The following is a 14,482-nucleotide window of genomic DNA, read 5'->3' on the forward strand; positions in this document are numbered from 1 at the left end:
AAAGGATTTACTTTCTCCAATCTTCCAATCTTTAGTGTGATTAAATAGATGTTAGCTACTATTACAGAACTAATCCATCATTCCAATACTCCTAAATTTCTATTTAAAACTTCTTGAACTAAATGCAGTAAATATTCCTCAGAACAGTTCTAGAATGTGAAAGCAACTACACTTGGGTTGACCAACAGATCAGTAATCTTCTGGGTTGTCTGGTGTTTGTTTTTTTTCCAAGTGCAGTGTAGGACTGCTATTTACTTCTCCCACATCACTTTCTCATGGAAGCTTCTCTGTTCCGGTAACATGGGGATGTTCTGAAGTTATTGAACACTTTTAAATTTTAAAAAAGTAGTTATTTTGTTGCCTATGCTAATGTGCACAGTAAGACTCTAAGTATTATTTACCTTTCAAATTTGGCTTCAAAAAGTAAAAATAATCACACATATCTACGTGAAGGTAGCCTTCCTGTATTTTATGAAAATATTAGGAGCTGCACAAGTTTCAGGCCACTGCACACATTTAAGCTTTGTAGGAGTAATCTCTTTTTAGTATGAGGCAGGAAAAATTGTGAAGCATGCAGAAATGTGTGCAAAACAGATTTGCTCCTCCTCAATCACAGGCACACATACAATTACCTTCTCAATTTCAGTGAAAAACGTTAAACTTACAGGCTTTTAAAAATGCTTAAGCATCATTTTGTTTCTAGAAAAAAGACACAGATATGCCATGAACATGACCAATATGAAGCATTTTCTGCCTTGATGCAACAGTGAGCTGTTACAGGCTTCTCAGAATGTCATTATTTGGCATTTCTATGCTACGATGGAGCAGGAGAGGTCTGAAAAGCACTGGGGTTATGATCATGGTTGGCTTTGACCAGTGACCAAGAAGAAAACCTCTTATAAAATCCCATTAATTTACTCCTAAATATCTCAAAGTTCAGAGGCTTAACACACCTCCAACTTTTTTAGTCTTTCAAATTTTTTCCCTTGAATTTTGAACTTACATACTACAACAATTATTTGAAGTGACAATTCTGAATCCTTTAAATACTAGGAACAAGCCACCACTTTCTTTCTTCTCTTCCAATCTGCAAATTACTGCTGGTAATATGCACTTCTTTGTGCATCTTCTTTACAAGTGTGTTTGAGCTGTAGAGCAGAGAAGCAGTCAATCCATGTACAAATCTTCCATACAATATTTCAATCTTCCTCCCTGAAGAACTTCTTAATATTTTTTTTGATACCTGAGTATTTTCTGTGAAACAAACCACCTAAATTTTACCAACGTTCCTTGTACTCCCTAAAATATCCGCCCCCCATCTTCTGTTTGCAAAGTTGTATCAGTTACTTGCATTACAGGGAGATCAATTTGATAAACTGATTTAGTGTGCCCCTGATATAAGCCATATATCCTGCAAGCACAAACATTACCAATCATAAAGCCCAGTTACTGAGAGCTATTTGTAAAAGCACTGTTTGTTCTTCTGAATGCAGAACTCACAAATCTTTTTAATGACAGACATCCCTCCAGGCTAAACACTCAAAGAAAACATGAAAATAATCAATATTGTCTTACGCTAGACTGTTCCTGGACATCAAAATTTATGTAGGCTCTAAAAATTATTAGCTTTTTTTACCGTACTCTATGCATTAGGTAATTTACCTACAGGCAATTTCAGATTCACTGTATTCATTCAGTGAGCACACTTGATGACAACCACTAGCCTTGTTTTAGCTGAAGAAACTGAAAGACTTAAAATCCTTAAACTTAATTTTTTTCCTCTTCTTAAGTCTACTTTGACAAGTCAGAGCATTTTGAAGCCTATAACCTGACCAGAACACATGTTACAGGCAATAATTAAAGCAAGTGCTGTACCATACAACTCACTAAAGGTTAATTTGATTCCTTTCCTTCTAATAATACATGACAGCAGGTTGGATTTATTTCAGAAGTGTAAGAGTTGGATCTAAGGTTTATGGTCATCTCTTAGCCACTGGCATCACAGTCAAATGTACCATTTTGCATTTGGCAGGCAGCCAGCTGCCAGGGAGTGTGGGATGGGTAAGACAGCAGCAGGGACAGGCATTCAGGGGAAGGCTCACGGGCAGCTAAGTGAAGGAATCTTGTCTGTTTGGATATTGCTCTAAAGAGGAAAAGGCAGACTGCCAGAAGGGTAGACTTTCAGCTCTGATGCCAAGTACATTTGTTCAGATTGTTATTTGAAATGAGTTATTAGCAATACACACTGTCACTCTAGTACCTTTTTCAAAATGTGGCCTATCGCCCTATGAAACACTGGTGTATTTCTTACCACAGCTTCTAATCACTAGTCATGACCTGTTTTCCCATTAAAAGATAAGGACTCACCTGAAAATGATCCAGAAATTATTTAACCCCTCTCTCTGAGCCAGTAAAAATCCCCCAAACAAAGAAAAGCCTTACATGCGTTTCACTTCAAGGGCTTCATCAAGACATTTCTGTGCTAACAGTGCTTTTACAAGGACATCACAGGAACGATAACGAGACTCATCCTCCTCTTCCATTTGCCTGAAAATATTGTAGGCTTCTAAAAAAGAGCGAGAAAGCCAAAAGTAAATGTCATATTGCAAGAATGTTGATCACAGAAAGAAATAATCTATTCATTGACAAAGGTCCATCTTAAATCTATTTATCCTTTGCTTACATCTTTAAGTCCAAAGCTGTGGATCACATCTTGTTCAAAATTGCCTGTATATAACAATCAACACACACTTCCACAGGAGAAAAAGTTTGCTACTGCTCTTCCTTTATATTTGGCTGTTGCTTGAATACCAACATAGCTGGTTAGAAGGGGAAGACTCAGGATTTTTAAAGCAACACCTAATTCTGGGGTATACAGTTACAGTGTCTGGTACATGATCACAACAGCATTTAACAAATAATATAGGAGGCGATTCCAATATGGGGAGATCAAATTATTTGGCTACGACAAGATTTATACAAAACATACAATTTACAAATATACAGATATTTAGCAAGTAAACTACACTGCATTTGTTTGACTGATTAACAGTTTTATTTCATGCATTCACAATAACTGTCAGTGTATGAAAAGATGTTACCAAAAAGGGGGAAAAATGATAAGCACACTTTTCAGTCATTTATTTTTCTGAAACAAGATTATGCAGCTATGAACACACAGCTAGAACTGCCATCCACGCTGTAACATACACTAGAAAGCTGTGTTAAGAACCACAAATGATCTTTTACATCTAAACTGTGATTGCACATTTCGTTTAATGACTCATTAAATAATCCTTTTGCTAATTCAAATCACAGCCACAATAACCTTTTAAATAGTTGGACTATCTCTACAAATTTCACAGCTAAGCATTAAGCTTTTTTCTTATACTTTAAAAGAAAGATGAAGACAACTCATTTGAATCTTAATGTCACAAGAAGTATCACACTAATTGCACTTAGTGCAGTGTGTTGTGGAATTTTAATCAAAACTGTTGGTATGCCTTTCAGTTTGCATCTTAAACTTCTTCAGCCAAAAAGTATACACAAAAACCTCCTGAAATGCAGGCACAGAAATGGCTACGCACAAAGCTCATTATTTACATCACATAAACTCCTACACCAGGTTAATAATTAGAATTACCATGACCATTCATAATCTACTTTGAATGCTTGAAACTACTTTAAATACATATATGAACAGAGATAAAGGATAACAGCATCTCAGCAAAAATTAAATTCACTTCTGTGCATTTGAGTTTCATGTATACAAAGAGTCTGACATGGCAACAGTGATTGCATTGTCAACCAAAAGACCAATGAAACAACAAGAGGATCACACTGGAAAGGTCTTGAAATCCTCCACCACCACTACTACTTAGAGGTCTGAAGTTAGTTTGGCCTGTAGCAATGTGCTGAACTCTCTTGCCTGCTCAGATGCTGATCAACAGCATTCATAGTGTTGAAGTTTAAATTCAGTGGGAAGACATTTTTCCTTCCACTGTTCTGAACTCTGATGTACCAGTAGACTAGCCGACATGTTCAACAAGAACAATACACCTCTGACTGGTATAATCTCCTACAAATGCAACTAATGCTTTGCAAAAATGTAGTTGACTGGTGATAGGTTTGTTTATAAATGCCTGTTTAAAATTATGTTATTTTTCTTTAACACCAAAAACTCCTTACGTTTAGAGAGCCCTAGAAAAGCTCTGCTGTTCTGTGTTTAAAATACTGCTTTCCATCAGTTGGGTACAAAAATGGACCTTGCCACTAGTGGTCATGCTGTCAAGCATTGGTTACCATCAATTATCACAGTCCACAAAATGTAAGATCTTCTTCTACAAGGAAGTATACTTAATTTTTGAATTTTTTCTTTGTAATGACTAGTTCAATAAAGAATTAAAAATCTTTGTATCAGTTTCTTTGTGTATGTCAGTCCTAACCTCGGAATGATTATCCTATTCAGATTATTTTCTTGACTTCATGTTGCACCAGTGCAAGTAGAATCTTTGAAGTATACCTAGATCAATCTTACACTGAGACTTATGCCTGATCACGTATTATCAGCTTATTACTTCTTCAGATGGCATCTAAAATTATTAAAATACATTAGCATTCAAAAGAGAAAATTTCTTGGTTTCAAAATCAGCTATTTCAAGTAGAAAGATTTGTTAGAAAAGTGACAACTTGCCAAAAAAGTCTCAGTTCTCAAGACAGTCAAATCCGTTTCAGTGATTCTGACTGTTTGGGATTGTGTTACATGATCCCCTAGAGTCAAGTTCTCACACTGAGCAATCAAGACAAAAATGAAAATATGACTTTGCATAAATCAAGCACTTTGGAGAATAGCTTATCAAAACATGTGTCAGAGTTGGTAAGTTCATTGAATAGTTACATAACTAGACTCAGCTAATCTTTTTCCCTTCAAAAAGCTGCCCTATTACATTCACACCAAAATCACATGATACTGTTATATAAAAAAAAAAATGCAACAACTTAGTGTTTTCAGGGTCTTTTCAAGGCCAAGAGAACAGTTTCCCAAGACAACAGGAACTGTTTTCCAAAACAGGCTTTTTACCCTTCAATTTCAATAGCTCTAGACCATCTTCTCTCATACACTGCACCTTTAAATAGAAGAATATGCAGGAGTGATTTACTGCTAAGTTCAATACTCAAAGTTATCATAGCAGTTATGTTTCATATTTTAAACTAGTCTCCCTGCAAAGTCTGAGGCATGTTTAGTTTCCTCCTGCTCTCCACTTGATCATTTACAATACCAAAGGCATAGGACACTTTTCTAGTGAAAATGTCATTAAGTGCATTACCTTGGTTTTTTCCTAATTTTCAATGAAAATATTTCTGCATTTCTCTTTTTCTTATGATATCCAAAAGTTACCAGCACGTAGAATTTCCTGAAAACATTGTCTGCCATAATACACACAATTCTTAATTTCATATGATCATGATTTTGCACTCCCAATATGGAGAATGTCCAGACTCAATTTTAGACTCCTAATTGAAACAGATGGAATATTTAGACTGAATAACTCTAGACAGTAACTTCACTAACAATCTAAGTGAAATGCGTGAATGACTGATATATTCTTCCTTTAAAAACTCAGAGCGTAAAAATCTGTGTCCAACCTGCAAAATATACTGATTATGCTTAGAGAAGAAAATTACTAGGTGTCTTGCATTTATAAATCTTCCTCATTCAGCAAAATTAATTTTTAAACCTATTGAATTCTATTTTCTATACCACTTTCAAGTGAGGTACCTAGTTATTTATTATAGCATAATTGAAAAAAATGAGGATTTCCAGAGTATTTGAATGCTCTGCACCTTGGCAAATACTAGAAACTAACTAATTTGGACCAAGGCTCTTCTCAGTGGTGCTGAGCAACAGGATAAGAGGCAATGGGCAGAAACTGATGCACACAACTTCCACCTGAGCATGGGGAAGAACTTCTTTACTGTGCAGTGACCAAGCACTGGTGCAGATTGCCCAGAGAGGTCGTGGAGTCTCCCTCACTGGAGATATTCAAGGATCCTATTCCATGGGCTCAGGGATAAGCCTGCTTGAGTAAAGAGGTTGGACCAGATGACCTGCTGTGGTCCCTTCCAACCTGACCCATTCTGGGATTCTGTGATTTCCTCTTCATTTTATAAGATTCAGGAAATCTATTTCTTATTCTGTCACCCTGCTTTGGGATGAGACAGATAGGAATGGATTTCCAATGATTAAACACAGACTAATCAAAGGAATTGCACTGAAATGCACTCCACTCTTCTGTATACAAAGGCAAACATCCATGCATGAATTAATTCTGTTTTTAGCAGAGACTGGGAAGTTTGCACAGAAGAGCTCTGCAGTTAATTGAAACCTTAAAATTCATGTGGAAGGAGGAAAAAACCTACAGTGTATTTCAGTTTACCTTTTGCTTTCTTTTTCTTGCAAAGCATCCGTATTTGCATTTCTTCCCCAGCAGCAGCACTTCTGCTACCTTCACTGCTAACCTTTAAAAGAAACAAACATTTAAGTTACTGTACTGCTATGTGTTAATGTTTTTTAATAAGAAGAAATATATTTATAAGTGTTGTTAGCTAGGAAAGTTAAACTCCTCTTACCTTAGGTACCTCAAATGGAACAACCTGACCATTTTTCTCAAATATATCAGCAAGTAAAATTAGTGTTTTCTCACGAGGAACAATATTTTCTTCTTGAATTTTAGTCCAGATAGCTTCAGCCTTTCCCCAGTCCTTGTTTCGATCTGAAACAATATTAAAATCTTCAGATAGAAGCACATTTAGAATAAAAATCCATATCTGAAGTGATTCAAAATGGTGTCTTTGGAAAATAATGCATCAATTAATCACGTACTTCTGCTTCATATAATAATCAATTAAAAAAGTTGTAAACTATTTTAATACGTACAAGATGCCAGAGAAAAGCCCAAGCATTATATGAATTTTCAGATAAATAAGAAATCAGCCCAAAGTATTGCAGAAGTGATCATCCCAGCTCATCAGTTCTATCATTCTTGATTGTTAATTGAAATTTATATATGCATCACTGTACATAAGTGCAAGTAAATAGAAAGCTGGACTTCATGAAAGAAAACAGTTAACTACCATTTAACCACCTACAGCAGGTGGTTTCCTGTTGCCTTTACATTTTCTAGCTTTGCAGTCACCAATGGAGAAGCATTTATGACTCTCAGACACTACTGATTTACACCCTGGTAAAAATGAGCTCTCTAAAGCAGAAACATCCTTCTCAGTAAACTGCCTTGGCATTTTATTAGAATCAGGTTTAGTTCTTCAACTATACATGCAAATCCTGTAAATTCTTTGCTGACTCTTAAAGAGTCAGTCTCACCTCACAAGTGCACAGCAAAGGGCGAGAGGTGATGTTTGAAAGCTGCAGCAATGGAGTATCTGAGAACGATCAAATCTGGGAACAGGTTGTTCAGAGAGGCTCTTTGATCTCCACTGTTGAAGGCACCCAAAGCTTTACTAAACAAGACCATGAAGTGATCTGACTTTGGAGATATCCTAGCTCCAAGAAATAGCTAGGCTTAAACTTCTGAGACTTTCTCCAGCATAAATTATTCTGTGATTCTAAAAAACCAAATGCCTTGTTTTCAACATTTCTGATTACTGCTTGGACTAGATGGTAGATTCTTTTTTTATATATACCTAAACCAGATCTGAAGTTATAGCTTTGGTACACAACAACAGTCCTACTGTACTTGTGCATGGGGCAGCTTTGATAGGCAATCTAAAATGGTTGAAAGCAGGATTATGCATGGCTTTTGTCTTCCATGGTGACAGAAACCCACAAATGTTTTCCACTTCTTTGAATAGATGGAATTGGTTCTGTCTTCTGAAAGAAGACTGAAGATTTTGCATGACAGAATTTGATGAATTGTATCTTCTAAGATTCTCTTCCTAGCAGGCACACTGTCAGCCTTAGTCACTGCCAGAGGTGAGCAGGATGAGTGAAGAAATAGAAAGGTTCTCTCCCTGTTGAGACAAGATTGATTTTCAGGCCTACTTGATTTTTGATGGTGAGCCAGTATGTGTAAAGCCAGAATTAGGTAACGCTACAGTGTTCTTTGATGCTTTCCAAGGCTTCAGGAAATGAAAAGCAGCAAAGTTCTCACAGCGTCTCTGGCCACTTTTTTTGTGCAAGTACTCACATCTTCTCCTGCTGTAGCTAAGTGCAATGTGGAAAAGGCCTGCATCAGTAGTCCTAGCCAACCAAAAACATCTATGGAGAACAGCCTAAAACTACTTACAGCTCAAAAGCAAGTTTTCCTATCACCAGACTGTCCAATTGCTGTAATAATATAAAGATACAGGCTCAATAATATAGAGATACAGGTACATATATTACCAAAGTACATAGAAATTCTTGCAATGCTTTATGTCCCAACTTACTATTCAGTGCTCCATATCCAATCCTAACACGATATATTTTTTCAATACTTGAAAATAAATCTCCAAAATGTTAATCCTGTATAATACAGTATGATACACTAAATAAGAAAACCAACACAGACTGAAAAACACAGAAGAGAGGAACAAAAACTATTTTAGATACATCCTACCCTAAGTCTGTAGCACAGAAATGAACGTTCAGTTCTAAAAACTGTTTCATGCCTATAAATGATGCAAAAGTTAGGTTGTGGCTGGTGAAGAACTGATAAATTAAAAAAATGTATGCACCTTTCAGAACCAGATCCACTTACAAGAGACCCCAGACTTTTATCAGTTATGAAGATAGCAGATGAGCAGGTTTTCTTCTTCAAGCATATTGAAAGCCAAAACAGAGTTAACTTTAAAATTACAATAGCATGGATTGGAAGATTTGAGCTATATAAACCTATACTACGTGTTACACTACATACATGAATTCAGACACACATATATATATATATACACACAGACTATACTAAGTGTTCAGGTCTGCAGATTAAAAAAACCCAAAACCCTGACCTCTCCTCCCCACAAAACATCTCAGAAATCGTACCCAGATTAAATGTGTATCAAGATGTAATTTCTCTTCAGGGTTATGTCCCATCTCCAGCCACAAAGGAAAATAGATTACAAACATGAAAAAGAGCTCAAGCTCACTTACCACACAGTTCAAGAAGGTGATAGTACATCTCATCTCTATCACATTCAAATAGATTTTGAGTTATTTCTACCAACTGTTCCAAAGTTTCCATCTTCAAAAAGAACGAAGAACATAGTTATACCACAGACAATTATTTTTCTGTATATGTGCTCAAACATGCTGTGTGCATTCAGCTAAAATAATATTTCTGTTTTAAGTATACACCAGCATTAAGTTCACCTCATCAGCCTGTCACATGTCCTTTCACAAACATAAAAATCAAGTGAGAAAACACTTCAAAACAATTTTTCTTGGAATAAAATGACAGTTCCATAGAACACATCATATGAGTCACATACCTTATTATTTGATATACACTTTTTTGCAAACCACCGCAATCTTCCAGGGTGTGCTCTCAAGCCAGGAGTCTGTAAGATATTTCCACAAGAAGAAACACATTACTCCACATAGAACATTCTAAGGAAAAATAAACATAATACATGTATTCATAACAGAAGTTCATAGCTTTGTTTGTTTTTTGAAATCTAAATGAAACTACAAACTCACAAACAATTATGTTAGGTTGCATCTATGAGAGAAAAATTGCAGTCATCTTATTCAAGATATTCTCCTTTTTGGTTGAACACTGCTGACACTTCAGATGAACTGAAACGTTAAAGAACTTCTATCACCACATTAATAAGGTACTATTGCTGTTACCTATAGCAATACTTTGTGTTACTCATGGTAAAGAATTAGACTGTGTGTTTCCAAACTGTCTTCACAATGAAATATTTGTATTCAACACCACTGCTACTTGGCAAGCAGAAAACCATGCTTCTCAACTGCACCATCACCATTTGGAGATGACAATATACTGTACAAATGACAATATACTGTACAAATGCCAGGTACAGTAACTGTAAGGCAACTCCTATCCCAGAACAGAAGGCTCAAGATTAAGTGTGTGTACACAGAGGAACTGATGTGCAATTGTCAACTTGCCACAGTTCTTTCTGTTACCCTCTGCTACCTTGTGAGCCTTTGCTTACTGATTCCTTTGCTGTTTCAAGCAGACTACAGCTACATTATACACATGCTCAAAGGAAAGATTTCAATCCTTGAAACTCCATCTTGTGTTTCAAGACAACCACACACTGTGCCTTCCCAGCACCATATGCCATAATCAGAACAGCAGTTCCTCAACTTAAATAAATTCTTATATAAAGTTAGAAAAAGTAATAATTTTTAGAGACACATCACATGTCCTACTACTCATGTCCAATATATATATAAAAGGTTACAGCAAAATGTGTGCAAAGCATCCATCATTGTTATCTCTTGACCGTCCCTCCCACAGATACTTGGATTTACTTGCTTTATACTGTCTTGTTTTAGCACAAATACAGCTTACAAAGTGGACTCTGCTTTTCATTTGGTGTCCAGAGCCACATTAATATAGCTCAATTCCAAGGAAATGTCTGTTCATCCCTACAGAGAAACATGTGTTTTGATTCCTGAAGGCTTTTAGCTTTTAATATTGTAAGAAATCTCTACTGTTTAAATATGAAGTGCAACTTTAAAAATCTGAATGCCAGTTTGCATAAAAGAGGCAGTTTGAACAAAATGCTGTGAGAAATACTAAGTTTCAGTTGCAAAACAGTGGAAGCAATTACTATTGGAAATCTGAATTTAGCTTCTCTCTTTCAAACACAGATGATTTCCTTTTTGCATATTCTCAAAGTGCAGAATTATTACCCTTGCATCTTTTCAAAAGAATCAGCATACACCAGAAAAGCAGCATGCAAAATTTCAGTGAAAACTCTTAAAATTTGCTAAATATATAGGAAACAGTGTTCTGCAGAGTAAATGTTAGGTCACGTAATCCTAGCAATCACCTAAACCATTCTATGAAATCAATGTAAGGTTTTACAAAAAATGGGATTAACCCCACAGTTCCTCAACATGGAGCATCTCTATGTGTTTACCTGTACCATTAAAATAGCGTCAGCCCAGGAGGTTACAGAAAAATAGTGGCTTCCCATGTATTCAAAGTGGTACATATAAACACAGCTTTCCAGGTACATGGGTTTTTTTCCAATCAGTTGTTTGTTTGATTGTGGGTTCCCCCCCAAAGTTACTTACATTTATAGGTACCTGTTCAGTGCTTTTTTAAGAGCTACCAAGCAGTTTCACATAAAATATGCTGAAAACTAAGTCAAGAATTAACATCTTACACAACAGCCTCTTGATATACAACAGGCTCTTGGAAATGAAAAAGTATGTTGCCTGCATTTGTAGCTAATCCTCTTTAGGACATGGTAAAATTCAAATGCAGAATTCACTTACAACTTCCAATATCACTGCTGATCCGAATGCCAATGAACTCAACAGCTCGAAAGCTACAAACTTTTTATAGTAAATCCTCTCCTGTTCAGAAATGATTGATGTGTCTGTCACTACAAGGACAGCTGAGTTATACAACAGATATCCTTGTGTTTCATTTTGAAATTGAGAAGTGTTTTCACATACTGCAGGTCTCAATCATCAAAAGAACATCTAGGTCAGATTAACTAAATCTCCAGGGCTTGCCTGATAGTCCATATTTGTGGCTTATCCCTTACAATCTTAGGGAATTTTAAACATTGCATTTAGCAGCAAGCAGTGTTTCTACAATACCACAGACTAAAATAAAGAATATAAAAAGCAAGGAATAAAGAAAAAATGAAATAAAAAACTGGTACTCTAATTACTCTTCCAAATTCCCTTCTACAATTTTGATCTTGCTTGTTTCAGTGGACTAAAAAAAAAAAAAGAGAAATCTCCATTGAGCCTTAGTAGTTTCTTTGTTTTGTTTTTTCCTTTCGAGTCTCAAGCAATTAATCCAGCATATAAACGAAAGATGCATCTCTGGCTTGTACATTCTTTTGAAATATGAAACAGTAGCACTATACTAAATCAAACCTTGTTATTCTCTCCCTAACAGTGACTATAGGAGAATATAAAATGTCAGAAAACACAGCAATACATTCCCTTTAGTGCTCTTCCATGCTTCAACTACCTGAAGTTCAGTGGATCACACTGCTTCTAGTAAGTGACTTCTCTTCCATGAGCTTTTCTGGTTGCCCCTGAGACACTGTAAGATTTATCATTCATAAGATCTTTTGGCAATGGGTTGCCTCCACCACCTTCTGCAGAAAACAACCATAATACTACTACTTTTTGATATTTTTTCAGTCTAACTTGTACTAACTTTATTCAAAACCTCTTGATATTGCATTAGAAGATGATATACAATTGATTTTCCTTTATCTTCTCAATTTCATGCTAATTTAATGAGTAGCATATAAAATAATACCCTGTTTCTTTGCTAGGCTAAGGAGAATTCAGCTACTTTGTCATATCTCCTGCAGATCCATCAAAATTTATCCATAGTGTGATTCCTGGGGTGTCCTGCACAGGGCCAGGAGTTGGACTTGATTATCCTCATGGGTCCCTTCCAACATAGTTTATTCTATGATTCTATGACAATTACACTTATACTAAACTTATACCTACACCAATTACTACACTTACACCTACACCAATTTACTCACTGGCTCTACACCTTCACACAGAGAAAGGAACACTAACCAGAAAGGGAAAAAATATGCTTCCTCTTTGGAAGAACTGCTGTCAAGCAGGACTCAAAAATCATGTAAGTGCAACAGTCCTAACACACTGAAAGCATTTGATTTGTTCTCCTCCTTCTGAGAACCAGTCACTTCAGACAGGTGATTGAAGGGGTCCAATCAGCAGATTTTCTGTACTAACATTTTTATTTGAGCTAATTTCTACCTATTACAGCTGAAGAAAACAGACTGTCTGGAAAAATACTGACCTGTCAGAGGAATCTATTAAATGTTTTTCCAGATTTTTAAATAACGATAGAAATATTCAAACTGTTTACTGTTACAATTCTGTAACTGCTACAGCCAATAGAGCCATACTGGTTTTCACTTTCAAAAAAGCTCTCCTAACTAAACAGTTAAATAATTTACAGAAGACCCATAAAAATACTTATTTACTTCTCTCCACTTGCCTAAACCAAAGTTTTTTAACACAAAACTTACTTACAGAGAATAACCACAAAAGGCAACATACAGACGAGAACCCCTGTGTCCTTTTGTCTTCAAAAAGATGACTTTCAGCAAACTAAGAGTTGAGAACTGTCCCAAGCCAGTGCCACTGTTGCTGGCTTAGGTTGCGTAACTGCTCAAAAGCAAGCTGCAGCATTTTTCATTTGGCACATACGTGACATGAGATGGAGAGCTTCTGTTTTAACCTTCCAACACTGCACTTTCACAAATGACTACTGTGCACTGTTTGGCAAAATAATTCTTACATATACCAGTCAACTTACTCTAGCCTTTCATGATATAACTTCACTGTCAATAACACATCAGTTCTAACTAGTAAAGTTTAACCCTGACCACCTTAGGTAGTTTATGTTTTCTTCAAAATTTCTTTGCGAAGTTCAATCTTTTCTTAAGGAAACAGTTCTATTATAATCACCAATTCACACATATTGGAAAGAAACAGCCAAATGTTATAAATGCCATCCATGTTGCACTTCCTGATGGTATTCTTTGGAAGGGTAGATCCATTCATTCCTCTCCTTGCAGCTGAAAAAGTCAGTAATAGCAAGAGACAGCTAATGCTGCTAAAGGAAGAAGAACATTTCACGAAGAGTTACATCAGCAGCAATAACAGACTTATGCTACCAGTACCAGAACCAGTTCCTGAGATTGAGATGCCAAAGCAATGTCTTGCAGGAAAACGCATTACTTCTCCAAGCAGACAGCCTCGAGCAGACAGCTATAAGAACTGATGTATGTCATTCCTAGCAGCTCTCCCTAACACAAGCATCAGGGAAAACAGAACACTTGATGGGGAGGTCTTAATTTAAATATGGATTTTTCCCTGATTCTGCAAAAATGTCTATGAAAATCTCACAAATTCCATACAGCTTTAACGAAGCCTGGGATATTTTTGCATGGCAGGTTATTGAATGAAGTTGTTTACAACATAAACATTGGCTGTTTAGCTTCAATCTTCCCTTAGGTTAAAACTCTTGGCAGAAGTCCTCACTTCTACTAAGCAATAGGCATACTTCTTAAACCACAAAGTTAAAAGAATATACTGATATAAAATAGCTGTACCTTATGTAGCCATCTCAGTCTAGTTGTTACATGAGATGGTTAAAATCACCTTACACTTTCATCATGGGTTTTTTTTTCTCTTGCTAAACACTCCTTCCCTTTCAAATAACAATGCATTAGTTTATTTAAAAATACTGATTAAAGCACATTATTTTAA

At 36.1% G+C, this 14,482-nt stretch overlaps 1 protein-coding gene across 1 annotated transcript in view; it reads right to left on the minus strand.

Annotated features, from left to right (window-relative positions):
• Window positions 1-14,482, minus strand: part of LRPPRC (leucine rich pentatricopeptide repeat containing) — an 87,134-nt gene that overhangs the window by 16,389 nt on the left and 56,263 nt on the right. Inside the window, exons 26-30 of the mRNA XM_085054975.1 lie at window positions 9,484-9,552; window positions 9,146-9,236; window positions 6,631-6,773; window positions 6,438-6,519; window positions 2,443-2,566 (exon numbers count right to left, since the gene is read on the minus strand). Coding sequence (XP_084911101.1) covers window positions 2,443-2,566; window positions 6,438-6,519; window positions 6,631-6,773; window positions 9,146-9,236; window positions 9,484-9,552 — 509 coding nt within the window. The remainder of the gene's footprint in view (window positions 1-2,442; window positions 2,567-6,437; window positions 6,520-6,630; window positions 6,774-9,145; window positions 9,237-9,483; window positions 9,553-14,482) is intronic.

This window comes from Lichenostomus cassidix, chromosome 3 (genome assembly GCF_008360975.1).
Source record: "Lichenostomus cassidix isolate B80296 chromosome 3, HeHo_3.0, whole genome shotgun sequence".
NCBI lineage: Eukaryota > Metazoa > Chordata > Aves > Passeriformes > Meliphagidae > Lichenostomus > Lichenostomus cassidix.